The following is a 19,510-nucleotide window of genomic DNA, read 5'->3' on the forward strand; positions in this document are numbered from 1 at the left end:
ATATCCCTACCCTCTCTTACCCCGTGCACATCCCTACTCTCTCTTACCCCGTGCACATCCCTACTCTCTCTTACCCCGTGCATATCCCTACCCTCTCTTACCCCTTGCACATCCCTACTCTCTCTTACCCCGTGCACATCCCTACTCTCTCTTACCCCGTGCACATCCCTACTCTCTCTTACCCCGTGCACATCCCTACTCTCTCTTACCCCGTGCACATCCCTACCCTCTCTTACCCCGTGCACATCCCTACTCTCTCTTACCCCGTGCACATCCCTACTCTCTCTTACCCCGTGCACATCCCTACTCTCTCTTACCCCGTGCACATCCCTACTCTCTCTTACCCCGTGCATATCCCTACCCTCTCTTACCCCGTGCACATCCCTACTCTCTCTTACCCCGTGCACATCCCTACTCTCTCTTACCCCGTGCACATCCCTACTCTCTCTTACCCCGTGCACATCCCTACCCTCTCTTACCCCGTGCATATCCCTACCCTCTCTTACCCCGTGCACATCCCTACCCTCTGCTTACAACATATTTTACTGACTATAGTGATCATACAATGTTAATTAATAATAATATTGTTCAGACAGTTGTTGGCAGCAACATCTCACCACGATGTCACATCCACCGAACTCTTACATTAAAATAGCTGCTGAACAAGTAAGTAAATTGTAAAGTTTATCACTGATATTATTAACTGTTGAAGTTTTATACATATATATATATGTATGTATATAAATATATGTATGTATGTATACCCTTTTCCACAGGGATGTATACTTAACACTATATATATTCACTAATGCTTTAAGTTATCTTCCTATCAACGTAAAGAACTTGAAGCGCTGGAATACGTTTTTGTGTAAATACCTTGACAGATTGGGATATATACCCTTGCTTACATTCATACATACTTATCAAGGAATATACTCAGTTGCACTGAGATATACAAATGTAAGTGTATATGTTATAAGAGTGAAAATTTAATCCATTTTTCTTTGTACACGGAATATTAGCCTTAATGTTCATACGCTTAGAATGCTACAAACTATACCTGGAGTTTACCTGGAGAGAGTTCCGGGGGTCAACGCCCCCGCGGCCCGGTCTGTGACCAGGCCTCCTGGTGGATCAGAGCCTGATCAACCAGGCTGTTGCTGCTGGCTGCACGCAAACCAACGTACGAGCCACAGCCCGGCTGGTCAGGAACCAACTCTAGGTGCTTGTAGTTGTATTTCCAAAACATTATAATCAATAACAATTCTTTATTTTAATCCTTACCTATAACTTGTCGTCGTCTCCTCCTCAGTGGATTCCCTGGACAAGATTTACTGAGGCAGATAATGGCAACATCAAGATCACTGGACCTATGGGTAACCTGTTAGATATATTTGCTGAACAAATGAACTTTGAGTAAGTTTTATTCTTTTGTTTATTTATATGTTGTGTTAGGGGTATACCAGCATAAAGCATGGGAAATATTAAATAGATAAATATATAAATATTGAAAGGAATTATACTTTACTACGAGAGACGAACTAAGAGAGAAGTGCAGCTCAAACAGGTGAATGAACTCAGCACTATTCTGTACTAGTCAGTACCATTCATCCAGCTCAGCACTATTCTGTACTAGTCAGTGAAAAACTGAGACACTTATGCAACATATGGGAATCTTTATTGAAGAAACGTTTCGCCACACAGTGGCTTCATCAGTCCAATACAAAGCAGGAAGGTATAAGGAGAGGAGGAGTTTGAGGTAATGAGTCCCTCAGTCTGGAGTCGATGTGTTCAGTCCATCAACCTTGTAGAAAGTACAGCATAGGGCCGTAGACGTGGCTTTTATATTGTAGTCTTATGTTATAATAATTCCTTCACAAATATGTATTGCTCTTAAAAGTCATCAAGATACAAAGAGAGAGAGAGAGAGAGAGAACCTATATGTATCTCTAAAATTTCTCATATGTATTTCCAGGTACGAGTTGGTTCGTCCGCCTGACTCTCTCTGGGGCATTAAGCTAGACAATGGGAGCTGGAATGGAATGATGGGTCTGGTACATAGGAACGTGAGTCATTCCACACACCTCAGTAATAAACACACTATGGCAATACTAGGCAACCCTCATCCCTTATCTCTGTTCCAGTCCTACTCTCTAACTCACGTGCACGACTCCCTTCACCCCTTCCATCCTAATTCCCTCCCATTGACTTCCCTGCTCTCACTCCATCACATTGACTTCCCTGCTCTCACTCCATCACAAAACAACCACAGGGGGAGTAGAATTGCAATCAACACATCATCAGGAGCTTGCAAAATTGCAGAAAAGAGGAGGGTTTCCACGCGAATACGTTCCCAGAGGACCGCGTTCACTGGAGTGAACGAGGGAGAGAGAAGGTACCGGTAGTGTCCACAGGCACAACAGCCAGAAGGATGAATATTATAGCATTAGAAAAATCCCACAAGAATTGATATTGTAACCTAAACGAAATTAACGTAGCAATAATAATAAATTTAGTCATGATGAATGGTTTAAAAAACCGACAAGTTGAAGATTGAGACACTTATGCAACATATGGGAATCTTTATTCAGGAAACGTTTCGCCACACAGTGGCTTCATCAGTTCAATACAAAGTAGAAAGGCGTAAGGAGAGGAGTAGTTTGAGGTAATCAGTCCCTCAGCCTGGAGTCGATGTGTTCAGTCCATCAGTCTTGTAGAATGTACAGCATAGGGCCGTAAACGTGGCTTATATACTGTAGTGAGTTGAGGCGAAGCAGGAGGAGGTGGGGTCATAGTGGTATCATCCACTTCGTCCAAAGATTGAACAAGTACTTCGACTAGTGGATGATACCACTATGACCCCACCTCCTCCTGCTTCGCCTCACCTCACTACAGTATATAAGCCACGTTTACGGCCCTATGCTGTACATTCTACAAGACTGATGGACTGAACACATCGACTCCAGGCTGAGGGACTGATTACCTCAAACTCCTCCTCTCCTTACGCCTTTCTACTTTGTATTGGACTGATGAAGCCACTGTGTGGAAAAACGTTTCCTGAATAAAGATTCCCATATGTTGCATAAGTGTCTCAATCTTCAATTCAGTCATATTCCGCTATGACACTAATAGCTTTAAATACGTACATAAATATTGTCTGCGACATAGGAGTCACTGGCAATTATATTATACCTACCACAGGACAACGTGTCCTTTAAATGACGAGAGAAAACTCTAACGTTTCGATAAAAATACCATGTTTGAATTGATTAAGGTTTGTGTAGTTGATTGCAAGTTCGAGTTTGAGAGAAAATACTATGCTAAATGGTTCACAGATGTGGACGACATCTTGCGTCTTTGGCCACACGATAAGGCCCTGGATACATTTTTACCAAGACAACGCTTTAGTACCGTCTATTAAATTCACCGTGGAGAAAGAGGTGGACTGTAAACTTCCATTCTTAGATGTGTTGATACACCGGGTTGATCAAAAGTTTAGGTTTACAGTATATAGGAAGGCTACCAATGTGTGCTCATACATTCACTACTACTCCAACCATGAGACTAGAGTCAAGAGGAGTGTATTTCTTACTATGTTTTTGAGAGCATAGAGTGTGCAGTCCGGAGTTCCTAGATGAAGAAATTAGGAAAATATTTGACATTGACACGTAACTGCGATATCCTAAGATGTTTGTGGAATCTACCTTGCTGGCAGCTAAGAAAACTTATTATAGGACAGAACTTAAAATAACACCTCAGACCAAGAATGTGCTGGTCCTCCCATATAACCAGAATTTATCTATCCTACCGAATGCTCTTAGAAGATTTAATATACAAGTAGTTTTTAAAAATTCACGGACTGTTAGAAGCCTCCTGATAAAGAATGTACCACAACAACGTGTTGGTGGTGTCTACAGTGTTAGTTGCAACGGTTGCAGCCTCTCCTATTTGGGATAAACTGGAAAGTCATTGGAAGTGAGAATGTCCCAGCACTGTTATTCGATACGTATAGCACAGGGGCTGAATGCGATTTTCAACGATATTAGAGCTTGTAATAATCCGGCAAATTGGCTAGAAGCAAGAGTCATCTTTCCTTGTTCCTCCTGGCTTGAAAAGAAAATTGTAGAATCGGCAATTATTAAGCATGATAGGCAGTTATTATACAATATCAGTGATGGGCTGTTCAAATTAGATGCATTTTTAGTTGAGGCAATAGTACACGGTTTAAAATTGGGTTCTTATACGTATGCATCAGACTGTCTTAAATGTGCCACATCGAGGAATCAGGGCGTTTTTTCCTACAGTTTCTGAAAGTTGAACCATTGTTTGCCTCAGGATTATGTGCGATGAATATCGGTGGTCATCTTGTCATTGCAGATGTCTCCCCTCACTTTAAACGAGTTTATGTTAATGAGCCCTGTTTCCTTTACATAACTTTTAGAAGTCTCACCTCTATATGTTAGAGTTTTCTCTTGTCATTTAAAGGACACGTTGTCCTGTGGTAGATATAATGTAATTGCCAGTGACTATGTCGCAGACAATATTTATATACGTATTTAAAGTTATTGTTGTCATAGCTGAATATGACTAAATTTATTATTATTGATACGTTAATTTCGTTTAGGTTACAATATCAATGCTTGTGGGATTTTTCTAATGCTATAATATTCATCCTTCTGGCTGTTGTGCCTGTGGACACTACCGGTACCTTCTCTCTCCTTCGCTCACTACAGTGAACGCGGTCCTCTGGGAACATATTCGCGTGGAAACCCTCCTCTTTTCTGCAATTTTGCAAGCTCCTGATGTGTTGATTGCAACACGAAAGGCCTAGAGCTATGATTTTTACTCCTCCCGTGGTTGTTTTGCATCGCTTGGTTTGCGATATTTGATTAATATATATATATATATATATATATATATATATATATATATATATATATATATATATATATATATATATTATATATATATATATATATTATATATTATATATATATTATATATATATATATATGTATGTATGTATGTATGTATGTATGTTTTGGCCCTCCTCATGGTGAGCGAAAACCTCATGACGCTCTAACCCACAGGACCACCAAATCCTACAAGAATCATGCACACAACAGAGCGAGGTGTTTTACCTTGTACCCACACCACCATATGTCCATGGATCACGGTAAAACACCTAGATCTGCTGGGTGCGTGATTCTTGTAGGATTTCTTGATCCTGTGGGTTAGAGCGCCATGTGGTTTTTGCTCACCATGAGGCAGGCCAAAACAACATAGGGTGTTTACTTTATTAAAAATCTGTCCGTGGCCTGGTGGCGAAAGCTCTCGCTTCACACGCTGAGGTCCGGATTTGATTGTCGGCAAAGGGTAGAAACATTGGACGTGTTTCCTTTCACTGGTTATTATCCATGTTCACCCATCTGTATAAAATGGTACCTGGGTGTTAGTGGACTGGTGTGGGTCGCATCCTGGGACAAAACTGACCTAATTTGCCCGAAATGCTCAGCATAACAAGCGGCTTTCTATATAATAGTATGTCATTGATGTCAGCTAGGACTGTATACCTTGTACATGTACTTGTAGAAATAAAGATATTATTATTATTATTACTATTATTATTATTATTATTATTTAAAAACTGTTCAGAAAGAGTTATGCTAAATTAACGGTAAAAATACTCTCTATTTTACTCATAAAATTGTAATATGTTCACCTTCACACTTCACTTATGCTCTCCACTTTCATTTAAGTTAAATACACCAATATTGAACTTTCCAAACAAGGCAGAAGTTTTGAGAGTTGTATAACATTGATCCTGGATCACCTGCTCATGCCAGTCATTGCTTGACTCTTGGGCTTCTTACACTGCGCCAGTAGTGAACAATATGATGGTAACTGAACGAGACCTTCTCAAGTTACACACGAAATAAATCGAAAACTTGGAACTGACGACCACTTATAGGTACTCCTTCGAGGAGACCTAATATTAATTGTGTAGTGATTAATATGAGTGAGTACAGTGCCAGGGAAAATGATGGGTCACGGGGAAGGGTGCAATAATCAGGTTTGACCCGAGGAAGGGGATAATAGCTCTAATTCCTTGTAAAAAAAACCAGAGCTTTTTAGTAGCATAAATGCACTTCCCTAGAAGAGGCAGTGGCGCAGTGAATCTATTTTGAGAACTCGTTTACCTTCCCTCAAATTACATTTAAGATCACATAACTCGACCACATTATTATCCAGAGCATTTCCTTCAAAAACTGCACAGAGTCCCAAGTGGCCACATGTCTACAGTCCTTTATGATGAACTTAGTCCTAACTGTAAAACTATAATTCCATCAGAAAAGTTAAAAATATTTGCTTCCCTTAAAGGGAAGTCAATCAGGTGAGGAGAGTCAGTATGGAGGTGGTGTCTGAACAATGTAGGTGTGACTGGAGTATCGGGAGCTCAAACACAAGTGGTTTACTCGCAGCGTTCCCCACACCAACTAAATAAGTTAGCATCCAACAGGAGGTAGAGTTCGCCTTGGGTCCCTTCGCTGTGACTCCCCAAAGAGCAGACGCGATAGACTTCTCCGTGGCCGTCCACAGTGATAACCAGGCCATCATCACAGTTAGACCTGGGATTCAGAAAGACATGAAGGCGTTCCTCAAGCCCTTCACTATGGAGGTAAGTGAAGGAGGGAGGGAGAGAGAGAGAACACAAACACAACTCATAAAAAAAATTACGTCTTGCTAACACTAGTACTAGATTCTATTTTTTTTTTATAATATATCAGTACACAGAGAGACACGTTAGAAAGAGGTATTCCCCAGAGAAGTGTACTCAGGTACAGGTGCATCCCCAGGTGTGTTCCCAGGAGAGTGTGTGCTACGAGGGAAATTTAACCTGAAGAGGCATCTCTTGCACCGATTGTGGACACAGCCTCGGAAATAAGCATAAATGTATTTCAGAGAAATACCTGAAAGTTTCTCTGTGGAACTGTTTGAGTATATTCTTTTCCTCCTATACCTTATATGTATATATGATCATTATTATACTCAAAACTAAGCGCCAAACCCACAAAGGTCATCGTTGCAGGGTAGTGCTGACGGTTTAATGTTTTATATGAGACTAGCGAGGGTGGAGAATATGACAGAAGTAGAGTTAGTAAGGGGCGGTGAGGAGTGCTAAAGGAAGTATAATCAAGGATTGTGTAATAAATCTGTTGCTGTCAAAGGTGGGGCTGTTGGAAAGGACTGAAGATAAAGTAAGGGTGTTAGAGCAGTGACGACATCGGAGGCAAATTTGTGTGCTCGCTGGCAAACAGGACAGTCCAATACAATATGGCAAACTGAAATTGGAGCTTGTCGGTTTTCACAGAATGGAACTGGGAGTCTCTCCATGAGATATCCATAAGTGAGACGTGTGTGTCCGGTGCGAAGATGGGAAAGCACTATCTCCCAACTACGACATCGATGATATAAAGGAGACCAGAATTCTATACACGGCTTGATGTAATTTGTTATGAATAAGCTCAGACCAACGTTGTTGCCATCGGTTGCGAAGGTTGCTAGAGATTACAGCAAGATAGTCTAAGGGTGAAATATCCCTAAATGAAACTGGAAGGTCGTACTGCTGACCGCGCAGCAGAGTCCACCTGCTCTGCCCTGAATATCAACATGGCCCAAAAGAAAACGATTTCTTTGCATTTGCTAGAAATGCGGCACGACCAGAGTTGTATATGAAGAATTAGGGGGCTAAGGTGAATTAAATTATTTAACAGCTTACAAACCACTAAAGGAGTTTGAAACTACCACGAATGTTGAGGTAGGCCTGGACGCAATAGGTACAATCGTTATGAGAACTGTATACAGTTCAGCTGTGAAAATGCTAGATGAGTCTAATATATGACCTCACACAACACTGGGAACACTGCTACAAACCCGACACCATCAGTGGATTTTGAACCATCAGTGTAAACTATAACGACGTGAGAATGAGACCGAAAGTGGTGAAAAAAAAGGGAGTGAGAAGTAACTGTAGGTATGTGAGCTCACAGCAGTGGGAAAGAACAGACTTGAACTGTCGGAACCTCCCAAGGAGGAAGAGAAAAGTTATATACCAGATGAACTTACGAAGGGATCTATTGAAGAGAAGCCAAGAGCGAGTGAAGACGATGAGAAAAGTGACAGAGTAAACAGGTGTAGCAAACAAATAATGGACTTCTATTAACGTCCGTTACCATCCTGCATGTAGAAGGATCTTGAAGGTCATGAGAGCGGACAAAATATCGAAGGCAGTGAACATCACGCTGATCGTTCAAAGATGGAACATTCGCCTCTGCATATAGGCTCTCGACAGGTGAGGAACGAGAAGCACCTAGACATAAACGTAATCCCTGATGATGAATGGGGCCAGTTTTAGAAAGAGTTGCGGGAGAGGCCGCATAATATATCTGGTCGCCTTAATACAGTTTTAATAAAATTAGGGCTAAATGACACCAAAGGAGAGTTTGACGATCCTCCTCCATGAAAGATGAGCGCGGGTTTTAAGAAGGTTCAGCTGGCTATGGCAAGTTGCTTTTAGGGATGAAATGTGAGGGTTCTGGGACAGCCAGCGATCAAAGAGAAGACCGAGAAATCTGGCCGTATCACGTTCATGGATCCGGGAACCATATAGGTATAACGGAGTATTAGACACAACAGATCGTCTAGTAAAAATTATCTGGTACGTTTTAGTACCAGAAAATTTAAACCCATGAGTAGTGATCCAATGAGAAACACGGTCGATAGCATTCTAGAAAGAGGTTGCTACTAGGTGGCAGCAAGCGCCTGCACAAGCTAGTGCAAAGTCATCAACATAAAGTGATGGCCAAATATTAGATGGGAGAACAGATCATCATTAATAGCTTGTAGAAAAAGTGGTGCTTAGGACACATCCCTGAGGGACACCTGCAGCCTGGTTATAGTCAGGGGGTAAGCAGATTATCAACCCAGAATAAAGAATGTCTCTCAGACAAGAAGTTTTTAAGAAAAAGTGCAAATTGCCCCGGAGGCCTAAGGAATGAGCCTAGGCTAAGATGTTATATCTTCAAGTAGTGTCATATGATTTTTCAAGATTAAAAAAGACTGCGATAACCGAATGGTTACTAGCAAGGCATTACGATCGTACGTGTCTAACCAGAGTAAGAGGTCAATAGTGGAGCGGCCATTGCGAAAGCCAAATTGACGAGGGTAAAGACTGTTGTATGTCTCTAAATACCACACCAAACGTTTATTTACTAGATCTTCCATCAACTTGCAAACTGCGCTGGTATGAGTAGTGGGTCGACAGTGGGAGGCATCGAGGCCCGATTCTCTTGGTATAGGAAAAGGCAGAAGCACGGCAGTTTTCCATGGATGGGGAAGTGTCCCCTACAACCAAACAAGATTAAAAAGACATAAGAATACTACGAGGGCTGACGGACGTAAATGCTGGAGCATACTAATATGAATACCATCAGGTTCAGCTGCCGACGATTGGCAAGTGAAAAATGTTGAGTTCTGGAAGCGTAAACAGCACATTAAAAGACTCTTCTCTGGTACAAGAAAAGTCTAAAGGCAATAACTCTCTGGCAGACTTTGATGAAAGAAATGAGGGGCATAGATGGAGCCCCTGAGAGATATGGACAAGATAATTTCCAATTGTTGTGGCAACTTCAATAGGATTTGCAATGCTGACATTGGCAACCCTAAGAGCAGGAGCTGGAGAGTACCTGCCACTCAATTTCCATATTTTTTTTTTTGAAATTTCACTCATAGAGGAAGCGGAAGTGACGGTAGAAACATGATCCCGCCAAAAAGTGTCTTGCTTCTTGGATGACACATCGGACAACCGCTAAAGGATGCTTAAAATTAAGGAACCGCTCTGTGGTCCTACTGTAACGTTTTGGAACATGCAGCACTGCATGAGCACAAGTAGGAGACCAGCAAGGCACGCATTTCTGAGAGTGCTTACTCGAGGTTTCAGGGACTGAATATGAAGCCGCGGTTAAAATCGAGGTCAAAAATACCTGTAACAGTTTGTTAGAGGAGGACAAAGCAGATTCCTCACTAAAAACGGTCTGACGTGAGTACAGGTCCCAGTTTGTTCGTTCAAATTGCCAACGTGGGCTTCTAGGAGGGCGAGAGCGCAAATGGGAAGTAAGGAAGATACGAAAATGATCACTGTCATGTAAATCTGGGAGCAAAGACCAGGTAAAGTTGAGTGCAGTTGTTGAGGAGCAAACTGAGAGATGTATGCAAGAGAGAGTTTGAGTGTGAGGGTCAAAATGGGTGGGAGTGCCCATATTTAAAAAACAGCAGAGCACAATTTTGGAGATACAGAGGTGATTGTCGAAGTCAGGACAACAGAGGAGATTGAGGATGTAGATTCTACCGAGGATGGAGGTCGTCGAGTAACTCTAGAATAAGAAAGTCGTGGAGGTTGGCTGCGGGATGTATTGTTATAGTCAGCAGCACCACAGACTGGGCATTTTGCCATGGACTTGTACTATCTCGCTAGATGGCCGAAGCGCCAACAATTTCTACATTGTTGTTGTGTAGGAATCAATTCGTGTACTTGTAGATGGTGTCCCGCAATACATACAGAAGACGGAAGTTCACGACAGTAAAAGTTAACCGATTTATATTGTAGGGAAAGCGTCTCCTTCCGCAAGCAGGCAGTACATAAGTGTCTACTTTAAGAACTGGAAGGAGGTCTTGGAGCTCAGGTTGTTCCAAAATGTCAGCATCACATGTCTGGAAATTACTTTGAGCAATGATTTGTGGAAGAACTACAGTACCACCGCAAGAATTGAAACTTACGTTATGAATCGTTATCGAAGAATCATCAGTGGAGGTAAGAAGGTAAAGATTGTGAGCCTGGCCAACATTTCGTACAGTGATGATGCGTGCACCACTCTTAAGAGCATGAAACGAAATATTTTGGCCAACATGGCGTAGGAGTACCTTACTGATACTATTATCAGAAAGATAGTCAGTTGCAGAGTGAAAAACTTGGTCTTTTCTGGGAAGGGTGAAAGGTAACCGCGACAGTCATCCGTTGATGGTCGAGGTCGTTCAGATGTGGGACTGGATGTGGCCCTTCCTGAGATGGGCGGCCAATCTGAAAGTCGTCGCACTGTAGTGGGAGAAGCCGGAAGCATGGTCAAAAAAAGTACGGAGATCGGACGTATCTAAAGAGTCAGGCGGAGCCATAGTACTAGACTATTAGAAACTCTTAATATACAAAAGAGCAGAAAAGTAATGTGAGGGACCTGGGAGCGGTAATGTTTGAGGATCTCACTTTCAAGGATCACAACAGTGCTACTATCACACCTGCAAAGAAAATGATAGGATGGATAATGAGAACGTTCAAAACAAGAGATGCCAAACTAATGATGGTACTTTTTAAATCACTTGCTCTCTCTAAGCTGGAATATTGCTGTACATTAACATCTTCATTCAAAGTAGGTGAAACTGCAGATCTAGAGTGTGTACAGAGAACCTTTACTGCACATAGAAGTTCCGTCAAACATCTAAACTACTGGGAATGTTTGGAAGCACTTAACTTGTAGGAAAATCCCAGAAGGAATGTTCCCGAATCTGAACACAGAAACCACTCCCTACAAAAGCAAAGGACTGGGCAGGCAGTGCAAAATATTCCCTATGAAAACTCCATAAGTGTCCGGGGCTCAAGAGTGTTCAACAGCCTCCCACCAGGCATAATGGGAATTACCAATAGCTCCCTTGCTGCCTTCAAGAGGGGGCTGGACAGATACTTAAAGTTGGTGCCGGATCAGCCGGGCTGTGTATCGTATGTTGGACTATGTGCGGCCAGTAGTAACAGCCTAGATGATCAGGCCTTGTTCCACCAGGAGGCCTGGTTGTGGACCGGGCCGTGGGGGCGTTGATCCCCGGAAAACTCTCCAGGTAGACTCCAGGTAGGTAGCCCAAAGGCGAGCAATGAAATGTTACCTGCAGAAGGTACCGTGGTGTGAGAGAGGTCCGAAGAATGGTCTAATAACGAGGCAGGGTTATGAGAGAGCACTGCAGGAGAAATGTCCGGAAGGAGGAACTTCATGGACATGGGGACAAAAGGTGCATGTGGAGGGGGTAGCTCCTAGGATGTATGAAATGGATCATGTACTCCCCTCTGCGCCCAAGAGTGACCTCAATGCGGCCGGTAGTGCAGAGGAGGCGTGGAACCCATGACCTACCCTACCCTTTATGCTGGTAAACCAGCAATCCAGGATAGCAACCTCACATCCACCGAGCCACCTTGGAGGACACAAGAGAGGGTGGTAGAAAGCCTCCCACAAAATATACCTCCTTCAGCCATCACCTTCCAGAACCGACAGGCAGCCTCCAGAGATACACTCATCACCTGAAGGACGCCGTAAGCTCCCCTCTCCCCGGAACTCTGGAGGGGGAGCTGGACATCCCTAGATAATCCAGATTCCATGGCAAACACCACTACCACCGAGGACATCAATGAAATGTGACGAGCAACAACACCCTTTACCCACCCTGGGAGCTAGAATTTCGGTGGGAAGGACCCCACAGGCCAGAAGTAGGAAAGGAAGGAGAGAGGGAGGGATGGGGAAAGGAGGATGAATAGGAAAAGAGGGATGGGAATGATGGGGTAAGGGAGAGAGGAATGGGGGTATTTAGGTTCGGCCGGAGGAAGAGCCAATTCCTCAGAGCCAATTCCTCAAGGAACCCCCGCCCCCTCCCTTGAGGTTATGTATTTATGAATATATTTTTAATTTATTCAAAAATTCATTGGGAATAAGAACAACTATATATCAAACACTCCATCCACTTCCAAGTGGTGGGCCTCGGCCATGGACTGCAACACTTGGTAACTGAAAATGAAAGCAGGTCACTTAGGGGTCATTTGTTTTCTTAACGATATTGTCACTTAACTCTTTCAAAAACTTAAGTGTACAGTTGTTCTATTCTCTGAGGGTCTACAAGGCCATGGGGATGATGTTAATGCTGGGGAAATACACTCCCCTGGTGACATTCCTAGGAATGCAATCTTACCAAGAGACTTCTCTGGCACAAAGAACTGACTAATGTTTATTTTGTAAATTTTTCAGGTGTGGCTTTTGATTATATTGAGTCTGGTGACCATCTGCATCGCGATGGTGTTGTTGGAGGTGCGGGAGGGACAGATCTTCGGCTTCACCACAAGGAGGGTTGTGGCGAAGGCTGTCATGTGGATGCTGCAGACACTTACCAGAGAGAGTGAGTATTAGTCCTTATGTCGGCCTTTAGTAATAACATTAATATAACTCACGAAACCGTACTAAAACGATGACAAGCAAATCACGCGAGTCCTAAAAATTCACTGGCCTGCGAGTTTCAGGATTCACCTACCATGGGTTCGAGTCCCTCCCGTTCTGTGATTAGGTTAACGTATTTTTCCGCTGTTGATAAGGGATTGTTATATCTATAAGTTCCTTTCCCTCATCTGGCAGTTGCTATTATTTATTCACCTTTGAATATTACCCATTTTCATTCCTTCCAGGTATAAAATTATCTTTCAGCAATTTAGTGTTTATCTTAACCTTCGATCAAACTTCTTACATATTTTACAGCAATTACATGATCACTGTCCGCCTACACCAGAATGTTCACTGATGAGTACTGCTGACCGCGCAGCAGTGTCTGCCTGTTCATTGCCCTGTACGTCAACATGACCAGGGACCCAACAAAAAACAATATCTTTATGCTTGGTAAAGATGTGGCGTAGCCAAAGTTGGATACGGAGGACTAAGGGGTGAGGTGTATCAAATTTTTGTATAGCCTGTAAAGCACTAAGGGAGTCTGAGACAACCACAAATGATGACACAGGCATAGATGCAATACGGATAAGTGCTGTAAGGATGGCATATAATTCAGCAGTAAAAATACTAGCCGAGGATAGTAAATGCCCTTGCACGACGCTGTCCGGAAACACTGCTGCGAATCCTACGCCGTCAGAAGACTTAGAGCCATCTGTGTACACAGCAATGGCATGAGAATGAGTGAAAGTGGTCAAGAAAAAGAGCGGGAAGCGACCGTAGACAGTTGGGCTTTCGAGCAAGGGAGGGAGAAAGAACAGACTCGAACAGCTGGAACTTCCCAGGGGGGTAGGGAAAAGTGAGATGCTACATGTACATAGAAAGGTGGTAGTTGAAGAGAAGACAAGAGCGAATGAAGGCGAAGAGAGAAGGGACGGAGTAAACAGGGGCGGCGAACAAATAAAGAATGTCTACTAATATCAGTGACCATTCTATAAATGGAAGGATTGCGGAGATCATGAGAGCGTACATAGTAGCGCAGGCAATGGGCATCACGGCGATCGGATAAGGATGGAACGTTCGCTTCTGCATAGAGGCTCTCGACAGGAGAAGAGCGGAAAGCACCAAGGCATAAACGTAATCCTTGGTGATGAATGGGGTTAAGGCTAGAGAGAGTAGCAGGAGATGCCGCTGAATAGATCTGGTCACCATAATCAAGTTTCGATAAAATAAGGGTGGAATGTAGGTGAAGGAGGGTTTGACGATCAGCTCCCCACGAAAGATGAGCAAGGGTTTTAAGAAGGTTCAGCCGGCTGTGACAAGTTGCCTTCAGAGGTAATGCGAGGTTTCCAGGATAACCTACGATCAAAGAGGAGGCCCAGAAACTTGACTATCACGTTCAGGGATACGGGAGCCATAGAGGTACAAAGGATGATCGGAGATGACAGAGCGTCTAGTGAAAGTGATTTGGTGGGTTTTAGTGCTGGAAAATTTAAACCCACGTGTGGTGGCCCAATTGGAAACACGGTCGACTGCATGTTGGAGAGAAACTGTAAGGAGGTGACAGTCAGCGCCTGCACAGGCAATAGCGAAGTCATCAACATAGAGTGATGACCAAATATTTGATGGAAGACTAGAGGCCAAATCATTAATAGCAAGGAGAAAAAGTGTTGTGCTCAGAACACATCCCTGGGGGACACCTTCAGCTTGGATAAAGTCCGGGGAGAGCACATTATTAACCCGAACACGGAAATGCCTGTCAGTTAAAAAGTTCTTAAGGAAGGATGGTAGATTGCCTCTAAGGCCTAAGGAGTGGGCTTGGGCTAAAATATTATACCTCCAAGTTGTCATATGCCTTCTCAAGGTCAAAAAATATGGCAATAACTGAGTGGTTATTCGCAAAGTCATTACGAACATACGTATCCAAGCGTAGTAAGGGGTCTATGGTAGAACGTCCCTTACGAAAGCCATATTGACGAGTGGAGAGACTTGTGTGTCTCTAAATACCACACTAAACGTCTATTTACTAGGCGTTCCATTACTTTGCAAACTGCACTGGTAAGAGCAATGGGACGATAGTGGGAGGTTTCATGTCCCGTAGTGCCTGGTTTGCGGAAAGGGAGAACAATGGCGGATTTCCACAGCTGTGGAAGAACTCCTTGTGACCAAATAAGATTGTAAAGGCGTAATAGGACTGCAAGGGCTGACTGATGTAAATGTTGTAGCATACGAATAGGAATGTCGTCGGGCCCAGCTGCCGATGATCGACAAGCCGAGAGTGTTGCCTCCAGTTCTTGAAGTGTAAAAGGCACATTATACTATTCTTCTCTGAGAGAAGAAAAGTCCAAGGGTGCTAACTCTCTGGCAGACTTTGAGGAAAGAAATGAGGGGCATAGATGGAGTCCCTGAGAAATACGGACCAGACGATTGCCAATTTTATTGGCAACATCTAGTGGGTTTGCTATATCAACACCGGCAACTCGCAGAACAGGAGCCGGGTCAGGAGAATATTTACCACTCAGTTTTCGTACTTTTTTCCAGACTGCACTCAGAGGAAGCAGAGGTGATGGTGGAGACAATCTCGCCAGCAAGTGCGTTTAGCGTCACGGATGACACGGCGAGCGATCGCACGCTTCTGTTTAAAATCAAGGAGTCGCTCTGTGGTTCTATTTTACCGGTACCTGCCCCATGCAGCGCGTTTCAAACGTACTGCACGAGCACAAGCAGGAGACCACCAAGGCACGCATTTCTGAGAATGCCTGCCCGAAGTTTGGGGTATAGAATGAGAAGCTGCGGTGAAAACGGAGGACAAGAAGAGGTGTAAAAGCTCATCGATGGAGGACGAAGAAGGAACCTCTTTAAAAACAGTTAGGTGTGAGTAAAGGTTCCAATTTGCCCGATTAAATTGCCAGCGTGGGGTGTGAAGAGGTGGCGAATATGAAGGGGAAGTAAGAATGATTGGGAAATTTTCACTCATGCAAGTCCGGGAGAACAGACCAAGTGAAGTCTAATCCGGCGGAGGAAGAGCAAACTGAGAGATCGATGCAAGAGAGAGTATGAGTCCGAGGATCAAAATGGCTGTGAGTACCTGTATTTAAAACATGGAGGGGGTGGGTGGCAAGAAAAGCCTCTAACTGAATTCCACAGGAATCACAGTGAGACACCCCCCCCCCCCAGAGGAAATGGTGGGCATTAAAATCACCAAGTAACAGAATCGGTGGCGGTAATGACGAAACAAGGAAGGCAAAATCCGGAATAGATAATGCCCGAGAAGGAGAGAGATATAAAGAACAGAGCGTATACCACCTATGTAAGTGGATATGGGCTGCTGTGTAACGCAGTGAAGTATGAACAAATAGTTGATGGTACGGAATATCAGTGCGGAGAAGAAGGGCACTTTCATTAAAGGTCCCATCAGGAAAAGGATCTGAAGAATACAATAAATTATAGCCTGAGATGTGAGAAATAACAGCAGAGTAATTTTGGTTCCTGTAAGCAAACACCAACAGGGGCAAACTGGGAGAGCAACATCTGAAGCTCACCCCGATTACCCGAGGCCGCGTATATTCCACTGTAAATAGGCCATGATTGGCAATGATAAAGATACTTGAAATCCGCAGGTAAGGGTTCCTACGGACTAGAAGGGTTAGAAAAGTCCACATGCGGAGGCAGTGGAAAATGTTCAAGCAGCGAAGGAACGGTGTGCTGTGAAGAAAGGAGTTGCGCAGATGGAGCAGAGGAGAGAGAAAGAGCGGAAGGTGGATCAGTGTCCATTGATGATTTGGTCTCTGCAATATATTCAGAGATTGCTTCAAGTGTTTCGGAATTCAGAGATGTCGTATGGGAGACAATATTGGGAATGGTAGGGGGAGGATGAGTAAAGATTGGAACTGTATTGGACTGTACCAAGGTAGGGGGGGTGCGAAAGGGTGGAGGGAACTGGAGAAGCGTGGCAGGGGACAGAAGAGGCAGGAACCTGGGAGGTGGCAGAAGAGGAAGAAACTTGGGAGGGAACAGGGGAGGAAGGTACATTACGAGGAGGAGGGTGAACCTCTGCACTTGTAACTGAGCCAGCGAGAGGGGAAGAACTAGGGACAGAGACAGGGAGGGGTAAAATGAGGAGGTGGAAGATGGGTAGGTGTTACCGGACCTTTTTTTGACTTTTGAGAAGTAGAGGGACGATTGGGAGGAGGTGTCGTACGAGGTCTCGTCGATACTGAGGCTTGTGAGAGAGAACTCGAAGAAGCGAGATTAGACTGAGGCGTTGAAGTAGGGACGTCTGAGCCGAGGACAGCAAAAGGATTAGATACAGGAGTGATTATGGGAGAGGTAACCACAGAGGTGGGTGTAGAAGATGGGATACTAGAAGTGGGGGGGGACGTTTTGAAACACAGGAATAAGAAACACGTGGGAGTCTCCCTTGGAGGCGGAGATGAGAAACTGCCATGGCATAAGGGAGACCTTCTGTCTCTTTGAGGTAACGGATTTCCCGCTCGTTTAAATAGACCTGACAACGGCGAGAGTATGAAGGGTGAGCCTCATGACAGTTAAGGCAAGAGGGAGATCGATTGCAAGACGTATTAGAATGGTCATCGGCACCACAGACTGGGCATTCGGCGATAGATCTGCAATATTTCGCTGGATGGCCAAATCGCCAGCAATTTCTACACTGTTGTGTAGGGATCACCTTCCGAACTTTTAACCGATGTCCTGCTATATAAACTGAGGATGGGAGTTCTCGGCTATCAAAAGTTAAACGAGCCACATTGCTAGGGTATCGTCTCCGCCCACGGGCAGGAAGAACGTAAGTGTCTACCTTGAGGATTGGGAGGTCTTGGAGTTACAGTTGTTCTAGGATGTCGGTGCCACATGCCTGGAAATTTTGTTGAACTATGGTATGTGGCAGAATGACGGTACCACTACAAGAATTGAGGGAATGATGTTTTTCAAGAGTGACAGGAACAGTATCGATATGGGAAAGACGAGAGAGCTCATGAGCCTGGGTAGCATTCTGTATGGTAATGATGCGCGTACCGCTCTTAAGAGCATGAAAAGAAATATCTTTACCAACATGGCGTAGGAGTGCCTTGCCAATACTATGGTCAGAAAATAGGTAGTAGAGGAAGTTGGTCGTAAAGTGAAGAATTTAGTCCACTGTTCAGTCTGAAACTGAGCGTGGAAAGGTAGTGAAGGACGTGTCGATCGTTTCTGAGAAGAACGAGAAGGTGGAGAAGTATCATCAGCAGGTAATTGTCGTTGACGTTTAGGCGTGGGACCAGAGTTGGTCCGACGTGGAACGGGTCGGTGATTTGAAAATTGCCGCACCGTAGAGGGAGAGGCCGGAAGCATAGTCAAAGGAGAGCGAAGGTCCGATAAATCGAAGGAGTCAGTCGAGGCCTCAGTACCTGAAGCGGGTGAGGAAACAGCACCGGCAATAGGTACAGAGGCATGAGGAATGTCTGAAGAGTGGTCCAAAGACGAGGCGGGGTCAGAACGGGGTGCGGTATCAAGAAGGGGCCCGGGGGTACCAGGTTCATGGACTACGGCTGCCATGGTTAGGTTACTTTTTTTTTTTTTTCTTAAAAACAAAAAGAGAAAAGAAAATAAAAAAAAAAGAAAAAAAAGGGGGGACTGGGGAGGGATAGGTCCTAGGAGGAATGAAAGGGCCAGAAATCTCCCTCCGCGCCCAAGAGGACCTCAGCACCGCAAGTAGCGCAGATGCAGCATGGAACTCGTGCCATACCCTACCCATCATGCTAGTAAACTAACAATCCGGGATAGCAACCTCACATCTGCCGAGCTACCTCGGACAAAAGAGAGGGCGGCCGGATATCCGCCACAAAGCATACCTCCTTCGGCCACCACCCCCGGAATCCGAAAGGTGGCTTCCAGAGATACACTCGTCGCCCGAAAGACACCCAAAGCTACTCCGGGATACCGGAGAGGGATCGGGACATCCCCAGGCGATCCAGATTCCACGGCAAACTATGCCACCGCTAAGAACCTCAACGGAATGGGATGGACCCCGGTATCCTTTCTCCTACCTAGGAACTAGCGCGCCTGTGGGAGAAATCCCAAAGGACAAAAAGAGGAAGGGCAAAAGGGAGGAGTGGGGAGGAGGAGGAAAGGAAAAAGGGGAGGATGGGGAGGATGGGATAGGGGAGGGGAGATTGGGGGGGGGTAATTAGGTTCGGTCTGAGGAAGAAGAC

The 19,510-nt window shown here is 44.4% G+C and overlaps 1 protein-coding gene across 1 annotated transcript in view; it reads left to right on the forward strand.

Annotated features, from left to right (window-relative positions):
* Nucleotides 1-1,372: 1,372 nt before the first annotated feature.
* Nucleotides 1,373-19,510, forward strand: part of LOC138853095 (glutamate receptor ionotropic, kainate glr-3-like) — a 37,745-nt gene continuing 19,607 nt past the window's right edge. Inside the window, exons 1-4 of the mRNA XM_070087715.1 lie at nt 1,373-1,416; nt 1,976-2,066; nt 6,521-6,679; nt 13,116-13,263. Of these exons, the coding sequence (XP_069943816.1) occupies nt 1,373-1,416; nt 1,976-2,066; nt 6,521-6,679; nt 13,116-13,263 (442 nt within the window). The remainder of the gene's footprint in view (nt 1,417-1,975; nt 2,067-6,520; nt 6,680-13,115; nt 13,264-19,510) is intronic.

Source organism: Cherax quadricarinatus, chromosome 22, assembly GCF_038502225.1.
Source record: "Cherax quadricarinatus isolate ZL_2023a chromosome 22, ASM3850222v1, whole genome shotgun sequence".
Taxonomy (NCBI): Eukaryota; Metazoa; Arthropoda; class Malacostraca; order Decapoda; family Parastacidae; genus Cherax; species Cherax quadricarinatus.